Here is an 18,203-nt window from a genome sequence, read left to right as displayed (position 1 = left end):
ACAGCTCTGTCATGGGATGACCCTGTTTTGGTATTGTCAACATTTCAGACCTTACACCACAAAACTCCATTTAAAACATCTGCAGTAACCCTGACTGAGAAAATGAATCTCCTTTTGACACCTCCCATGTTTCTGAGGAAAATATTATATTTAAAAAGTATTCCTTTTTGTAATTTCCTGGATGTGTATTTTAAAACCACAAATAATGTAGAAGTTTATGTTTTATTTGGATTTTATGTTGCTCCAAAGAAATAATTACAACTTTTTTTTTTTTTTTTTTAAATAAAAAACCGGATATTTTGTGATCTGTGAATCAGTAAATAAAACAGACTAACACAAAGGCAACGGGGAAAAAAGAAAAGAAAAAGAGGATGTCAGACTCAAATGGACGTGGATAATAATGTGGTGTGATTAGAGAGTGTTAGCAGCAGAGCTGTTCATCCACCTCTTCCAGCCAGTGATGGATGGGAGGTTTTGTCTCTCACCCCAGCTGCAGCTTGCACACGACTCTGCCCCGTTCTTCACATTGTCATTTCTGGGGCTTTCACTGTGTTTTATTTAGGCCAAGATGGAGGAAGGGAAGGAGAAAGGGTTGGATGGGAGGTTGATTCTCTGTTTTATCCTTTTTTTCTTCTCTAATGTCATAAACACATCTCACAATCCAAAGTGCCACAAACCTTTTGGTAACAATTTGGATCCTTCTGTTGCATGGATGATCTGTAATAGAAAACAGTGCTATTATACCCGCAGGCTGGACTTTAGCTGTCAACATGTTTTGCACAATCAGCCAGCAGTTACTCCTTTGCATTTATACTCGTGTGGGTGAGTTTGTATGCGAGTCCGATGGGGCTGTAGGACTCTTAATCTGGATTATCATGCAGCCATGCTTTTCATAATCAGTTGGGTGAGCTGTGATTCTCGGCAGCGCATGACACATCTGGATGAATGCAGTCAGTTACGGGGAGGTGAGTGTGGCTGCGTGAGAGAGAGAGAGAGAGAGAGAGAGAGAGAGAGAGAGAGAGAGGGAGAGAGCGCGCTGAGACTTCTCGCGCCGCGGTTTTTACGCACACATATGGATCTAGCAGCAGAGAACACAGACCGGCGGGTTTAGAGAACATTTCTATGCACAGAATAATTTTTCGGGTAAGCATGCATTCTTCGTCTACACATGTGTTGCAATCCTCTGTGGAGACGATCTGCAGCTCTGCAGAAATTATACTTGCATGTAGCTATAGACTTAAAGGGTATTTATGGTTTGCCAAGTGGGCATACTGCATGTATACTACACGCACAGCGTGAGCTTTTTAACATGTTCTTTAAGCTTCTAATGAGGGTCTGACTGTCACACTTTTCTTCTGCATTCTGTAACATCGATGGTGAAAAGGCAAGGCACAAGTTTGAGAGCACTTGCCTCCATGCGTGAATTTATTCTCATAATTTGACACTTGTTTTTTTTTTTATGGACTTGATCACATATTTTGTCCCTGCAAAAAAAAAACCTGGAGCATGGAGATCTGTCAATAGATCCATTGTTTACCGATGTTGGTGTAACTGAGCTCGTAACTCACATGATTTTTTCTCATTTTAAGGAAATAGTTTGGCCTCAAAGTACGTCTCTTACATCTTTAGACCTCAAATACAAAGCTTTTAACAAAAACTCAAACAGGTTACAATCCTCATATGTGACTCCTAACATAAATGTTCAACATTCAGGTCTAAAAATGACTGAACACATCTGAGTGAGCGCTGATGTTACAGATGAATCTTGTGATGAATATAATAGTGAATTCATCATTTCAGCTCAGTGTGCAAAAATCTGCTGATAAATGTGTGCAAACAACAATCGTGATGGCAGAGTGCATATAGGAGTCACATGCAGGCTAAAGGTTAAAGGGCGCAAACAGGGAGCAACAAGCTTCCCTGTCATCGTCCATGGCTACATTATAGAAAGCTCCAAATACAAACATACATTAACTGTTTGTTTGTTTTTTACAGTAATTCAAGTCAAATTAAGTTGCACACATGTTTTGTTAATCTGGAGATTTTCATGCAGTCACAAAAGGAACACTGTCTTCATAAATGTATATTATTAATAATGATGATGATAACTGCATGAATTTATAATTAATTTATAATTAATTTGTGTTAATTAACCCAGAGATGTTTTACATGAGGGCGAACATGAAATAATTGATTTACTTTTAACTGTAGATGAATAAAGAAGATTTTACTTTAGACAAGGGAGCAATAAGCCTGTAGAAATTCTGTGTACCAATTAAAAACATGAATATGAGTATAGTGTATAAAAGTACAAGAAGAAGTAGTTAATTTCAAAATTGCATATTTTGAATCTGTTAAGCGATTACTCTTTTGAAGTAAATGTCGTGCATTCAAAGGTACAACTTTGTTAAGTTTTGTACTTTATAGAAGTTTAAAGTAGTAGATAGTAAAATATATTTAAAAGAAGTTCATTGTAATTATCAATCAAAGTGTGCACCAGACTCAATTAGTACCTTTTTAAAAAAAAAAAAAAATTGTGATCTAGTTAGATTAGTGCCAGCAGTTTTAGCTTTAAATTTTAAAAACTGTGAAAAATCATCTGCAAAATATTTCCTGTTTGTTCAGATTTTCCATTCATCCGCACAGTATGGGAGGAACTATACTTACCGTAAGTGTCTCTGACCTTAAGTCTGAACGTTTGTTTCACAAGGAGCCCTGAAGGATTGTGTTTATAATAACTCAAATTAACGCTGGGTCACAGAGATGAGCTACAGCTTGGAAACACAACCCACCAAATGTTGGTTTAGCTCATAATCCGACTCTGTGATTTGTCAGATTTCCCGTTAAAACCCTGCATTAATGTTAATCTGAGAGTTTTACCGTTCATGCCCGATGGGAGAGTTGCACACAAACCCCTCCAGCATATAGACACACACACACACACACACACACACACACGTGGTACCATGAGTGACAGGCTGATACCATCACTGATTAAGAATGTAGTGGTTTGATCAAACACCGATGCGCTTCGTGTCACAGTTGTCACACGCAGCTCTCTTATTCAAACTTTTACAAGTGAGCTCATCATTAAATATGAAAAGCAGCTGGTTAGGACTCAGATAATCACCTCTGATAAACCTCCTCCTGCAGATGTTGGAGGACAGAAGTTTTTGCATGAAGTGCATTTACAGTAACACACTTACCCACTCTTTGTTCCTTCTTATCCTCTTTTTTTGCAGTTCTCCTTTAAATCCTCTAGTTTTATACATTATTTGTCCTCAGGGTTTCACACAGTTGAATGTTTAAAAAAAATACACTAAAACCCAAAAGGCAGCACTGGAGAAGTCTACAAAGATCACAGAAGCCTTTTTCCAACATATTTGTGAAATCTAATCCTGTTGATCTCCTGCCTTTGACTTTAGTGAGACATTTGGGGTAATTTCTCAAATACTGTTGGATGGACTAGTATCACATTATGCCAACACTTTTCTTTACCTACAGGACTAATGCTACCTTAGTTTTCTAAAGCTATGTCAACTGTTTAAGAGTATATTGACTTCTTAAGGCAGCACTACACTACTGACTCGATTCCTTTCTACTTGAAGGCGACAGGAAGGACGAGCACCGACAGTCTCGGGTCAGAATTTACATGAACCACAGACGTATTCTCCTTTTCCTCCTCATGCTGCGCACGCTGCAGCTCACTGCGGCGTCTGTAAACAAAGAAAAACAAAGATGTTTTCATTGTTTGCACATGAGGCGAGTCTTTGAGCTGCATGTTTCACTCAGCTTCCAGTTGACTCTGCAGTTGTGGCTCGTGCACCAGGCAGTTTACTGCTAACATTTCTGATCCTAACATTATTAAAAGGTGACAAGGCTTTATAAATTATACATAAACAGCTGTGAAACAATCGATTCCTCCTGCGTATTAACGTATCACTTTCATGCTGAGTCAAACATAGTTCAGTCTTCAGTGTGTATTTTGCAAACTATAAACTCACAAAAAGTGCCACTTCACTTATCTCCTCTGAAAACATGACACCGATAAATCCTGTGAGGCCCGGGTGTTAGTTCATGCAGAGAGCAGGTATTTCATGCGGTATTTCTGAAAGTTACAAATAGTCCCTTTAACATCCTTTAATAAACAGTTATTGGGGTGTAAATACTGCCATGATTGTTTTCATGTGTAGTCGAATGTGATGGTTCGGGACAAAAACATTTAAACGCTGAGTTTGAGTAAGATAAAAGAAGTACTACATGTTCAGATTCCCTTAATGAAAAGGTTCTTGAATAGCCGCAGCAATTTTTAAGTGAATATCGATAAATGGGAAAAGAACATGATTGGATCCCATAGACAGAAAACGCTTTACATTTTGTCTGATTGTTGCGCTATGATGAGCTGTCGATGACGAAACAGTGTTAACTTAACAGACTTTTCGTGTGTGTGTGTTGTTATATGGTGAGTATCTGTCAGGTCCTGGTCTCTGTCTGCCCACAGACTGAAGGTCTAATGTCGCCTGCCTGCATGTGTGCCATGAGCTTTATCTCCCCACCGTCCATTTTTGGTGCGAGCAGATTAGTCAGAATCCACCAGCTGCTGTGGAATTGGTTGAAAATGTGCCACACATTGCTGTAATGCACTTACGTAAATCTGACCAATCACAGGAGGTAGGCTTTGACTTGCATACAGAGCAGGGCACTTGACCAATGAAAAAAAATAAAACAATGAAAAAGGTCCCTCGTGGGTCTTTGTGCCGTTTCCCTGCTTCTGTCCAGTGATCCAGAACTGCTCTTTTCTCCCTGACAGCTTGTGATACACACACTGCGTCTCTGTTCTCTGCTGTTTTTTTTTTCATCTTCATTTTGACAACTCAGTAGGTGGTGGCTGTCTAATGTGTTTTGTAGAAACATGCCATGCTGACACACAAAAGCCACATGGGAGGGGGGGGGGGAGAACAACACAGAGAGTGTTCAGCTTCATCTCTTTAAAAAGGCTTGAGAAGACATCCGAGGGAAGGGGGGGGGGGGTTGGTGTGAGTGTTTTAATGGCCTACAGTGAGCTCTCAGGGGGTTCAGACTGCTTACACTAGTTTTTATTTTTCCTTGGGGAGATGACATGCAGAATATTCCTTCAGACAGCGAGTTAGGTAATGCCTTTTTTTTTTCAACCCAAAACTTTGAGTGTTTGTTCAAAGAGTTTTGAACAATGTGTCTGGCTGTGCACGTGCACAGATAGCTTGTGTGCATGTGATAACATAAAGTTTTAAAAAGAGCATTTCAATCAGCCCCATTAGTATGAAGAGCCGAGCCTGAGCTGCCCTAGTTTTTGCAACATTTGGGGGAGACACAGCCTGTCTATTTTTGCAAGCCTCTAAAACTCATTCAGTATGTGGAGCGACAGCTATGGGAGAGGTGCTCACTTGGAACCGATTCATGCTCACTAGTCTTTGGATTAATTTAGATTTCCGCATCTCTGTTCACAGCTACACTGCGTCATATTCACACTCTAATACGTGGTTCGCACTGGTCGGCAGTTCCTGTGAAAATGAGGCTCGAGCTTTGAAAATATTCCCCCTCTTCCTCCCACTCCGAGTCTCATTCTCTGACTGCTTTTATTTGTCCTGCCCCCCCCGAGGCTTAATAATGTCGCTGACCATGTTCTTTATTTATTCCTGTTCACTGACACTTAGGTGCCTTGGCTGTGCAATGTGAAGTGGAGACATGGCAGAGAGTGGAGCATATGGGGAAAAGGAAAGCCAGGACAAAGGAAGAGGAGCTGGAAGGACTCTCCAGGATCCTCACATCCCTGCTCTCGACCTCTCCCAGGTCAGTGCCTCCTCCCTCGGGAACAAGAGACATCTTCCTCGAGGGATTGTAATCCAGCTGACCGGCACCGAAGGAGAATGGCACAGCTTAGATGAAAGTGAGCTCATCTTCTCTCTCGATCGCGATGAGGACGACCCATCGATCTCTCTCTCCAAGGAGAGGGCGCTTACCGATGAGGATAATCGAGGGTTGCAGTCCCAGGCGTTCCACGTACCTCTTTCTCCTTCGTCGCCTGGCTCTTTGGGAAACTGCTCAACCTCTGGCCCAAGCTTCCTTTCTCCAGGCCCATCTTCGCCCAGGCATCGACCCCTCGCGAGTCTGGTCAAGTCTCTCTCCACGGAGCTGGAACCCAAAGAAAGTTCCACCCTGAGACCCAAGCCCCTTCTTAGTCTCGTGAAATCAATTTCGACAGAGCTCTCCCGCTCTGAGCCCGAGGTATCCCAGTCAAAATCGGACTCCCGCCTCAACCTTCACTTGTGGAAGCAGCTCACCCAACCGAAGACCCGCAGCAACGGCGACTCACGCACTGCGCCCCCTTCGCCTTGCTCTCTATCCCCGAGCGGCGAGGGTTCGAAGGGTGGGTTCTTCAAAATGGAGCTCGAGGACACAAAGAGGAAGCTGTCGGAGGCCGTTCACGAGCCTTTGAGCAGCATGTTTAGTAAGATCAGGAGAGAGGAGAGCACAGGAAGCCCCAAACACCAGGGGAGGACGCAGGGCGCCCATCAGGGCAGCTCCAGGTGCTTGGGAAGAGAAAGTAGCACAGACACGGTTCTTTCAGACTCTCCAGTTAGGAATACAAGAAAACCTGATGGTGATGTTTTGCCGGTGTTCGACTGGCCCTCCGTTAAATATCCTGGGAAAAGATTTGGTGGTCCGTGTCCCTTGCATACCAACAGAATAAATCAGCGAGACGAGGAGCTAGAGATATGTACAGACGGGGAAACGATTCAAGTACTCGCTTTCGAGACTCGCAGGAAGGCAAAGAGGTTACCAACGCCACTGATCAGGACTTCTACCATTCCCCGTCCCCCTCATCCTCTGCCACGCATGAGTTTATTCTGTGTGGCGGTGCTGTCCTATGGTTATTTCATCTTACCTCTCAGTCCGTACTTTTCTGGCCTCGCTCTTGGGTTGGCACTGGGCTTCTTGTTGGGATTGATGCTCATCAGAATGGGTTCCTCCGGGTCCTGCAGCTCAGATCCGTCACGCAGACCAGGGCTGACTTTCTTCGAAGAGGAGATTCTGACTGGAGGTACCGTCATCAGTGAGCCTGAAACCCTCAAGGTAAACAGATAAATCATTTTGAAAGAAAATGTCATTTTAGAGCGAAAGCCTAGAGCAAAACTTTTGAGCAGGTCGGCCATTTTTTTTCTTGCTACAGAGGAGTGATGTCTCCGGGGGGGGGGGGGGGGGGGGGGGCATATAACATGCTGCTTGATTCATGTTATATTTGGGCCAGAGCACAGAAACACAGATGTTTCATTTAGACCACAGGGGGGCGCTGTTTGAAAAGGTGGAAAAGGGCATTAATGTGTCCTCTTTAACAGACAACTAAGTGCAATGCATGGCAAGTTTATTTAAACAGCGCTGTTCAGACACAAGGCAATTCACAGAAATAAAAACATTAAAACATTCAAGCAGAGCTTAAGGAAAGAATGCAACTGAAATTTTAAAAAAAACAGAGCAAAAGAAAAATCATACATCATTAAAAGAGAGAAGAATGTAAAAATACTCGATAAAGGAACAACTGCTAAAAACTATTAAGAAAGGAAGAATGTGTTGGTGGAAGGCAGACAGTATATTTCTAATTAAAAGCCTGAATAATTTTAAGGCGTGACTTAAAGGAGCTGAGCGTGGCAGTGCGGCTTTTAAACGATTTTAACCCAAAAAAATAGACTCTGTTTTGCAGTATGCATTGTTCTGTTTGTTTAAAATGTTGAACAGCTAAGAGGAGACGAGAAAAACGAGAAAACGTTTTCCCTCCAGATTTTCATCGCAAAGTTGGAAAGTACAAACGTAAACTCGTCTGCTGCTACAGATCGCTGCTTACATGGCTACGTGGTCATAAAGAAGTGGCCAGTGTCAGATCTGTTGCCATGGCAACTTCAGTATTAACACATCTCGCCAACCAGTTTTTCTCCTATTCGTGATTCTGACTGTGTCATAACAGCATCAAAAAGAAAACAACAGGGACTTCGTGAAGATGATTGATGTCTGCACGCCGAGTCGTGTTCAAGTTCTGTTCTCAAACAAGACTTCTGCTAATTGGTTTTCAATCGTACTAATTTGCTCTTAAAAGGAGCAGTCAGCGAGTCACCGCAGCGCCTCTGGTGACTCTTTGCTTCACAGATTAAAGCGTCTGCTACGTCTGAAAGTGCCTGGAATGAAAAACTGAACAAGAAGTAAGTTAGCCGCAGAGGTAATTAATGTTCTCCTCCTGGCTGAGCTTGACTCACAGCAACTGGAGAGGACAGCCACCATCCAGACACAGGCAGCTCCAGACGCAATTAGTGAGAATCCAGACAGGAGGAAGCTGTCATTTGACAGGACCGAAGACACAGTGACGGCTGGATATACCGTCTCTGCAGATGATTCACTTCTTTGGTCATTAGCCGTTAAATTCCAGTCTGAACGCCGTTAAAAACAGAAGTTAGCATTGCATCGTCTCAGAGGAGTTTTAGGGACGACAGAGTGAGAAAGGCTGATGTTTTATTATGAGAGCACTCCTAATGAGGATGAAACTGCAATTAATGATGTTTTTAATCACACAACTTTATCAAAAAAAAAAAAAAAAAGGACATGCTTAACAAAAATGTAGTAACATTGCATCTTCTGCAAATATGAGGAGGATCAGGGGGTTTTATTTGCTTTGATATCTGTTTACAAGCTCTGGTTTACCCTAACCCACGACCCCGCCTCTAATCCTGACCTCTACATCTGCAACCTAAGCTTCTGATTGGTAGAGTTGACGACAGTATGAAATCAAGAAGCATGTGTTCCCTGCAAGGTCAAATCCAGGGCAGAAAATCCCCCAAAACAAAAATCTATTATCGTTGTAGTCCATGCATATTCTCTGGTAATGATATTATTCTGGATGAGTGCTTCCTCTAAATCCTCAGCTCAACTCCTCTTCTGCATTTATCACACGGCTAAATTGAACATGTAAGAATACCTTTTATAAAAATATGATGAATTAAATCTTTCACGTTTGGTATTAAGTGTGAACTGCTTAAGATATGTCCCTCAAACTGTCTTTAAAAACAATATATTTATAGTCCAATTAACCCTCCTTTACACTGAAACTTCCCACAATGTGTTTTGTTGGAGATAAACATCTTGAATCCATGCCGGGTGATGTTTTAATTAAGACCTCCTCTCTGCACCCTCAGGGCTGGATGAATGAGATCCACGATTATGATCCAGAAACCTACCACCCAGCGATGACTCACTCCGTGTTTGCCACCCTGGAGGGCTCCTGTCTCCGTCTGGACTCCTCGCGTAACAACATCAGCCGCAGGGCGGCGTTCGATGAGAGAGTCCAGGAGGCCGCCTTCATCAAGTCCCGCTCCTTTCAGCTTGCAAAGAGCAAAGTAGGATCATAGCTTCAGTAACGGGGTTACGGGAGTGTTTGTCTTTCAGGATGTTTTTTTAGTCCTGTCGCAGCGCCTCCTTTTTCTTTAAAAAAACAACTTTATTAATCCCTGAATTACACACATGTACGGTATAAACAGGAGCTGTGGACATGCATTCATGAAGATATCAGAGTGGCGCCGCATCAGGGAAGTTGGGGTTTCAGTGCTTTGCTCAACGGCACCTCGGCAGAGCTCCGGAAGTTCCCTGTCACCTCTCCAGCTACCAGAACAACTTCCATATTGTGGTCCGCACCGGGACTTGAAACAGAGACCCTTCGGTTCCAAACCCAAGTCCCCATAGCTGCTCCCGCCCCCAAAACCGGCCCGTTGCTGCACGTCTCTCCTCCCAACATTTCCTGTCCTGGAAAATGACCTAAAAAAAACAACTTAAAGAAAAAAGTCCCCATGAAATGAAAACACGTTTCCCAGATTTGATACGGAGTGATTCTGTTTAATTTTCATTTATCTGCTAAATGGATTTTCAGTAAAGCATTATCTCAGTATTTGACATTTAATAACATTTCAAACGTCTGACTCATCAACTTATCCAGCAGTCGGGGGGGTTATTAATTTTTCCACCAATTTAAAGGCTTTGTCGTAGCTAACGATCCAATCAAATTGGAGTTGCCCCCCCGGGACAAATAAAGTTTTCTGAATTGAATCAAATGAATTCCAAAGTTAAGTCCTACTTTCTATGTTGTGATTGATTTGATCCCGTCTCAGTGACAACAGCAGTTTGAACTCTCAAAGTTCAGTTTCCTGGGGACTTTAAAAGATGTGACACACACAGAACATCTGTTCATAACAACAGACGGATGTTCAAGTGAACACTGGTGATTACGACACTAATAATAAAGAGGGAATAAAGTTGGGAATAACAGTTGGAAGTGATGAAGCTTCAATGGAAAGAAACGGTTAGAAAATGTTCTCAAACTTTTCTGCATTAATCAATAATTCAGAGTTGGGACTTCTGTCTGCACATTTAACAGTTGCTGAGTGATTTGACACAACTAATCTCTGCCCTGTTCCCCAAAGGTATTCCTGCTGCCATCTGTGCTGGCTCGAAAGAGGGTGTGGAACCCGAAGTATCCCATCTGCATCCAACTGGAGAGAGGAGCAGTCTCCCGGGAGGCCGAGGGAGGAAGATCAGAGGAGAGTCAGGAAGAGGAGCCTGGAGCTGAGCCGTCGAGTCCACAACAAAGTCCTCTAAAAGGGGACCGTGAGCTTCCCACCACTCTTTACCTCTTCGGCCGCACGGGACGGGAGAAAGAAGAGTGGTTTCATCGCTTCCTGCGCGTGTCCTTGGATACAGAGAGAGAGGACAGGCCTGGCAGATGTGCGTCCAGATCGGGTGAGAGAAACGTCAATAAAGCATTAGTGCAGAGACGGCTTCGACATAAGGCATCAAGCTATAACTGCTATGTATCTGTGGATTATGGATTATATGCTCCAACTCTTTACATTTCTAAGCCAATCCCTTTGAAGGGAACAAACAGATCTCACAGATCTCTGACATGACGGAGCAAAGGGATCAGAAAAAACTAGATTTCCTGCCAGCTGTTTATAATCAGTGTAAGTTTGTAGTAACAGATTCTGCAGTATAACACGAGCTATAATTGTTTCCTCAAAACACCCACAAAATAGTTACCCTCTTTCTTACACTCAATTTACAAACGGTCATTGTAACCAAAACAGTTTTCACTTTTTTCCAAATCTTGTTTTAGATTCCATTTTATTTAACTTTGTACTTTTTGCACATTTAGATTTTATGAGTGTAAATATTATTTATCTTATTTTACCTCATTTTATTTCATATTTTACCGTACCTTTTTTTTTTTTAAATCTACATTGCACCGTATGGAGGGGGGAAACATAATTTCGATTTCACTGTATGTCTGACATATTTTGGAATTGACAATAAAGTAAACCTTGAACCCTGAACGTATTTGTGTAAACAAATAAAGAAAAAAAAAAAAAACCCCTTTTTGAATCAAATGATTCTTAACCAGATGCTTTCTGTATTTTCCCAGGTGGATCAGCTCCAGTACAGAGAGTTAGCAGCTCATCTAACCTCCCGGGCAGCAGAAGCCCCAGCAGAGTGGGCAGCAATGACGATGATGCCCCTGCCTCTCCTCCAGCTCACGTTAGCCAAAGCTCCAGTGTCACCAGGGGCCTTTCACTGCTAGACTACCCCAGCTACATGGCTCGTCTCCTGGCTCTAGAGGAGTGGACCCCCCTCTCCAGCATCAGCACAGAGACAAGCCCCACTATTAAAGGAAATGTAAGTCATACTTTTGGATAAAAAGTTGATATGACCGAGGAAGAATTAAAACTACAGAGAAAGTGAATAAAAAACCATCGTTTATTTGTTTCCATAAAAAGTTGGGCCTTTCCCCCCCCAGTTTTTAAACTCTAAATTGAACTAAACTGATACTTGTCTTGTCCTTGCCTCAACCTAATACACAGTATTTTTCCTTTTTTTTTTTTACAGTGTACCTGTGATCTAGCAGAGTACCCCGGGACGAGCCAGACTGCTTGGGTGAACGCTTTAATTGGTCGAATCTTCTGGGACTTCCTGCGAGAGAAGCACTGGGCCGACGTGGTTTCTCATAAGATCCAGAAGAAGCTGAGCAAAATCAGAGTGAGAACACGAGGACTGATCCTTCCTTCAGATGGACACTTTGTTCTTTAATTAAATGTGTAATGTACTCTATGTTCTTTACAGCTGCCTTACTTTATGAATGAGCTGAAGTTGACTGAGTTGGATATGGGCCACTCGATGCCACAGATAATGTCGACCTCCAGGCCAGAGGTCAACCACAGAGGTGAGTTCAGATTGGAGGTGAAATGGTGCACAAAATCAATAAACAATTATTTACACACACGCACAAAATTACAGAAGGTGATGTGTGAAAAGACAACAGGTTGATTTTTTTGAAAGTACATCTTGGAGCTGCAGAGCATCAGATCAGACGTTGTTATCCTCGAGTAATCTCAAACGACATTTAGAGCATGTTGGCGTGTGTGTGTTTAAATCAAGCAATCTGGCAGACCCCATTCGAAACGGCGAGGACAATTTAAGTGTGTCAGCATGTTTTTCCCCCACCCACTTTGCTGTTATACAACCGCCCATCAACAAATTATCCTGTTTTCAGCTTCTCTGCCCGCTCCGTGCATTTGCTCCTAAAGGAGATTTATAATCCGCCGTAAATGTTTTATAAATTTAATTTCAAGGCTCGATAATCACATGGAAAGCTGTTTAATCTACCCACTAAGCGGTGTGTGTTCAGATTAGGCTACGAGGCTTCACAAGCTTTGTCTTAATTTTGGCGGTCCGTTTGTTGACCTGTGTGTGCTGCCCCCTGCAGGCCTTTGGTTGGAGCTGCAGCTGGTCTACACTGGTGCCCTGCAGATGACCCTGCAGACCAAGTTCAACCTGTCCAAGCTGGGGAAGGATGGCGGACAGGAAGCAGACTGTACTACTGAGACTGGCAGCCCACGGTCAGTACCGTTTTTTAAACCAGAATCCCACTGTGACATCACAAGGAGAGCACATTTAAAACAGAGCATTCTCTCTGTGTTGTAAAACAGGGTCTGTAGACACTCAAAGTGGATTATGTATATGTCCCCTTTAAAATGACTTTTTTATAATATCATGACTGACATGGTGTGAGGTAACAAGTGAAATAATCTTAGTACTCCTCCTTCTCGCAGTATCCCACTGGTACTTAATACACCTGAACTAATGAAAAGCCTCTCCAGTCAATATCTAATATTGCCTTCTGTAAGGCTGATGGTACATCTTTACTTCCAGGCTTTATGCAGCCTGCAGAACGCTGGAGCCTAAAGCATGTAAAGTATAATGGAGCTCGCCGTCGTCTTTGTTAGACTTTCTATGATGACGTCATTAGCTCTACAAAAAAAGACGCCAAGGAGCAGCGGTTTAAACGGCGGACTGCTGGTGACGATGAATAAGCTTTTGGATTTAAAATCTGTGGAGTACCCTTTTAAAAATATCAAGCATCAGTATTTCTGTCATCTTAACATCAACACCGATCATATTAACCCGGCTAAGTAGCAGAAGTGAAAGCCCACATAACAGTAAAGCCTGCATATTCATTCTCCTCACAACACACACACACACACACACACACACACACCTACACACCTCTCTGTCTGTCCCCTGATCCCTGCAGAGCAAAGCTTCACATTACATTGATCAGCGTTACATCGCCTGTCATAGACCCCACTCTGCTGGGGATTACAGTCCAGGCTGAGCTCCACATGAGCTGTCTGTGAAGCTTTTCAGGCTTTACACCGAGACAGGAACTCGTGTTTATTGATCTTTTTCATCTTTGCATTCGTCACTTACGAAAACGTCCCTTTAAATAGGAAGATTTCTTCTTCTCACCTGTGCGTTCGACCATGTAGGTGTCTGTTAAAGTCTGCAAGGTTAAAACATTTTTTTAAAGGTTTTTCAGTCAGGAAAACTCTCGTTTTAAATGGAACCATCTTATTGCTAAATGGGTCGTTTCTCTTGGCGTTGATCGGCTCGGTCCAAAGGATGCTTTTCCCCACGAGGGGGAGCCAAAGGCTTCAGGCAGAAAGGAGGCAGCTGGGGTGGTAGAGGTGAAGCTTCTCGATCAGCAGAGGTCATTGAGAGAGAGGTTGGACGACCTTGATGTGACCTTGACTGGTGCCTGTTTGTGATTGAAACAATGATTCGACCAGTCTGCTGTCAGCTGATTACAGCTGGGAGGTATAACTTAAGTGTCCTACATGAACAAACACCAAACTCCATAAATCTTTAACATGTTTGTCATTGGAAATAACTTAATGTTATTATTAATGTTCCCTTTCCTCCCAGCTGCAGGCCTATCTTCAACGTGTTGGCCGACAGTGACGAGGAGTCCTCCAGTGCTGGTTCATCTGACGAGGAAGAGCTGCTCCTCTCTGAGCCTCAGGGTCCAATGGGAGAGAGGGGATCTTCACCTGCTGCTGACGGGTAAATCTAACCGAATATACCGATACAACGAGGGAAGGTGTAAAGTGAATAACACATGAAGTGTTACATCCCGCCCTTCTGTGTTGTGATTTTCATTGTTCTTGAACAGATTATAAATAGTGTTGGTTGGGCTCCAAATGGATTCTACGTTCACGTTGATCCTCTGCTCTCCTCTCACTGTCTTTAACAGCACGGGAGGCGGGAAGACGGGGAGGAAGATTTTAAAATTTGTGGACAAAATCGCCAAATCCAAGTATTTCCAGAAGGCGGCAGAGAACGAGTTCATCAAGAAGAAGTTTGAGGAGATGTCCAACACGCCCCTGCTGCTTACCGTTGAGGTCCAGGAGCTGTCAGGGACTCTGGTCGTCAACATCCCACCGCCGCCTACAGACAGGATATGGTAAGTACCGAGGCATTAGGATGAGATAAAGGATTCCTCTGTGAAGTTTATTCATCCCTCTTTACGCACACACACCATCGGAAATCCTCCAGAAAGATGGACGACATAAAGGATAACAAGATAAGCTCGGCGCTCCCCCACAGATTCCCTCCAGTCATAAGCCCCTCCCCCTTTATGTCAACAGACAGGACATGTGACAAACTAGAAAATCTATATACACATAAAATACATTTTTCTCTAAAAGGATTTCTGTCATTCAACTTACTTCTTATAATGCAGATTTTTGCCCATGTGATCAACTATCTGAGAAATTTAGTTTAAGTAAGTTATTTGCTGCCAATAAAAGGCGGAGTGACTCAATGATTGACAGGTCTGTTGACAAATGAGGCTCCTGTGGCACTTTGAAAGTAGAGAGGACTTTGCAAAAACCAAGATTTTCTGCTGCAAACTGACTCGGGAGTCTTTTGTATCTCTGCTGTGGAATAATCCGTCTTGAATAGATTTGAATTGCGAAGTCAAAAGTGGATTTGTCAATTTCAGGTGCAAAACCCAACAAACGTCAAAGATCTTAATCTGCAGACATCAAAGCAGACCCCGTATCGCAGCCTCAGTGGCTGAGAGTGTCCGATATTTCTGCAGATGGATCAAAATTAGCTCATGATTGCAGAGTTCCTTGTTTTATTGCATCAGTTCTCATAATTAAAACAGTCTGACTGGTTTAAAACAAGATGAAGAAAAGGTCTTTGTGCTGACTGTTAAGTGGAGTTATGCATATTACTTTGATAATTGTATCTGTCTTCAGTGAGTAATAAGTGCAGCTTATCCACGTCTCTTCACCCTCCATTATTTGGACATTTAGTTTGTTTTGTTGCTTTAAGCAGAAAATCCTGTTTAGATTTATTTCAGATGCAATTAACATTTTGTTTACTGCCTTTGATATTCGTAAAAGTGCTTTTTACAATTTGCCCATGAAAGACATTTTGTTAACCTCGCCCCTTGTTAACAACATTTACAATTGATTGCAAATGTAGAAGCTCTCAAAGAAAACAAAGAACAACAACATTCCTGGGTAAAAAAAAACACATTATTAAAAAATCATAATTTTAACATGAACCCTCAGCAAAACCTAACAATCTTGTAATCAGTTTGTGGTGCAAACGTCTCGCTCTCTTTGGTTGACAAATGTTGTTTCTAAATTCCCTGAAATGTAGTTTTGACGTTTCTTAGTTGCAATATGTTTGCAGCGTTATTCACATACAGACAAATGTGTTTTGAATATGCTCGTAACTGTAGGATTTATCAGTGACGCTCTGCTTTAGATATCTGCCCCTCTCCTGCCTGAGGACATGAATTTATCTGTTATTAAAACATTACTCCAACATGAGCCTGTCTTTGAAACAACATGAGAGTGAAAGGTGGCTAAAAACAGAAATAAAAAGCTCAATACATATGTGATAGTTTTGATGTTGAGTTGTATTCCCTCTATAGGTACAGCTTCTGTGAGCCCCCCAAGCTGGATGTGCACGTCCGTCCCAAACTGGGTGAGAGAGAGGTGACTTTCTGTCACGTGACCGAGTGGATTGAAAAGAAACTGCAGGACGAGTTTCAGGTGAACCAACTAAATAAAAACAACACACCTTCATTGACTCTGGGTTTTTTTCCCCCCTTTCTCACGTTCATGATTTTTTCTCCGACAGAAAGTGTTTGTTCTTCCAAACATGGACGATATCTACTTTCCCCTGATGCATGCTGGGATGGAGAGCCCTCAGGCATCACAGAACGTGTCCTCTAAGTCTCAGCGCTCCCAGAGCTCGTCCACTGAATCCATCGAGAGGATCCCAGCTGAGGTCTCTGGGGCAGAGTCCGACTAGTGCCTCGCTGATTCAACACACACACATACAGTACATACAATATGTGTGGACAATAAGAAAAGGGAAAGAAAGACTCAATAATCCTCAAGATGAGTGTCAAAACCAGAGTTATAAAGTTCTGTTTTTAAGTAATACAGAGTCTGTGTTTTTTTATACTAACTTAAAGAGAATGACTTTAACGTACTGTCAGAATGAGCTACAAAAAACTCCAGAAATAACCTGTTTTGCTAATGTTTACATGTGAATGATCCCTGTGAGAATATTAAGCTGCTCTCATGTTTACAGCTCAGCGTCACTTTAGTTATAGGACGATGGACTTTAATGAATAAAGCTTGAAAAAAAAAAAACACACTCTTGCCAGTTTTATTTGACTGTATGGCATGTACACAGCGGAGGTCAAACTTTGATAAGCAACACAAACATGTTCACTGAACGGGTCGTATGATTTTTGCTAGCTAATAAAAAAGCAACAATGACGTTTTTCCAAATGTCTTTATATCATTAAAAATGATTAATTTGCAGGATTTTCATTGATTTACTTCTCAATTTGAAATAATGAAATAATAAACCCTTTCATGCATGAATTATAACATCAAGTAGGCAGAATTTTTTAATAGGTTTTTTTTTTTTTTAACTTCTTGATGTCTTTTAGTCCAACAGAGTGGACATCATGCATATTAACTGATCTGATTTCTTAAAATGCTTTTAAATCCAGGCTAAGAGCACATAAGCCGACCTCCTATACTTGTAAAGGCTTTTTATAATTGTAATTGCTTTTAATTGTTTTTTTTATCATTTCAATTGATGGCTTTATGTTGTGAGTATAATTTTTGCAGGACTCCCTTTAAAAAGAGGTTTTTAACCTCAATGGGACTTTTCCAGGATAAATAAAGATTAAAAAAGAATTAATAAAGAAAAAAGAGAGAAGCATTTAGATTTAAGTTTGGAAGGATGGCCATCTTTGGGGTTTTTCTGTTTGAAACAGGAAAGACTTTGAGCTTAATGAGCTCTTAACTATCAACACTAGTTTGTTTTCTGGAGGCTGCCAGAACAGCACAACAGCAGACATTTAATGGAAGAAACATAACAGACGTAGAGCAACTAAAGCCAGGTCTCCTCTCAGTCTATGGCGGAGGCAGACGCAGACATTGGAGATTGTTGATGTCAAGGTGAAAATACTCGGAGGAAATCTCATTGCACAGCTGACCTTCAGGGCCACCGTATAAACAAATTACCAGTTAGTGTGAATAAGAGCAGAGCAGAAGTAGCCCGACAGAAGAATAGAGAAAAGATGACCATTTTTTATTTTTTTAAGGAAAATTGTTGCTGTTATCTTTTCTTTTTGGACTTTAGAGAAACTAATTACTGTATATAAACTAGACAATATGTAATGTACCCCTCAGTCTGTCAATAAGGATGTGAAGCTGAAATATGCGTATGTCCGCTAGAGGGCAGTAACGCTCCAA

At 42.0% G+C, this 18,203-nt stretch overlaps 1 protein-coding gene across 2 annotated transcripts; it reads left to right on the top strand.

Moving 5' to 3' along the window:
• The first annotated feature begins 1,036 nt into the window (after window positions 1–1,036).
• Window positions 1,037–17,105, top strand: tex2l (testis expressed 2, like). 2 transcript variants are annotated; one of them, XM_079372748.1, is made up of 12 exons: window positions 1,037–1,143; window positions 5,694–7,113; window positions 9,219–9,419; window positions 10,497–10,812; window positions 11,492–11,742; window positions 11,953–12,102; window positions 12,187–12,286; window positions 12,830–12,962; window positions 14,335–14,466; window positions 14,657–14,866; window positions 16,355–16,475; window positions 16,564–17,105. In XM_079372748.1, exons 2-12 carry the CDS (start codon window positions 5,725–5,727, stop codon window positions 16,735–16,737), a joined length of 3,177 nt encoding a protein of 1,058 aa, XP_079228874.1. In that variant the 5' UTR covers window positions 1,037–1,143; window positions 5,694–5,724; the 3' UTR covers window positions 16,738–17,105. The 2 variants fall into 2 exon arrangements, with proteins under 2 accessions (XP_079228874.1, XP_079228873.1); XM_079372747.1 differs by having other exon boundaries at window positions 14,329–14,466.
• The last annotated feature ends 1,098 nt before the right edge of the window (window positions 17,106–18,203 follow it).

The sequence above is a fragment of the Symphodus melops genome (assembly GCF_947650265.1).
Source record: "Symphodus melops genome assembly, chromosome: 21".
NCBI lineage: Eukaryota > Metazoa > Chordata > Actinopteri > Labriformes > Labridae > Symphodus > Symphodus melops.
Note: the sequence above shows the minus strand (reverse complement) of the source record. Positions and strands in the feature narration are given on the sequence as shown.

Bases quoted from the DNA above. Each gene is read 5' to 3' on its own strand.
- tex2l (XM_079372747.1), top strand. From the start codon at position 5,725: ATGGCAGAGAGTGGAGCATATGGGGAAAAGGAAAGCCAGGACAAAGGA. The intron at 10,813-11,491 runs GTGAGAGAAACG...GTATTTTCCCAG, and splicing joins CAGATGTGCGTCCAGATCGG to GTGGATCAGCTCCAGTACAG. The intron at 12,963-14,328 runs GTCAGTACCGTT...CTTTCCTCCCAG, and splicing joins ACTGAGACTGGCAGCCCACG to CTGCAGGCCTATCTTCAACG.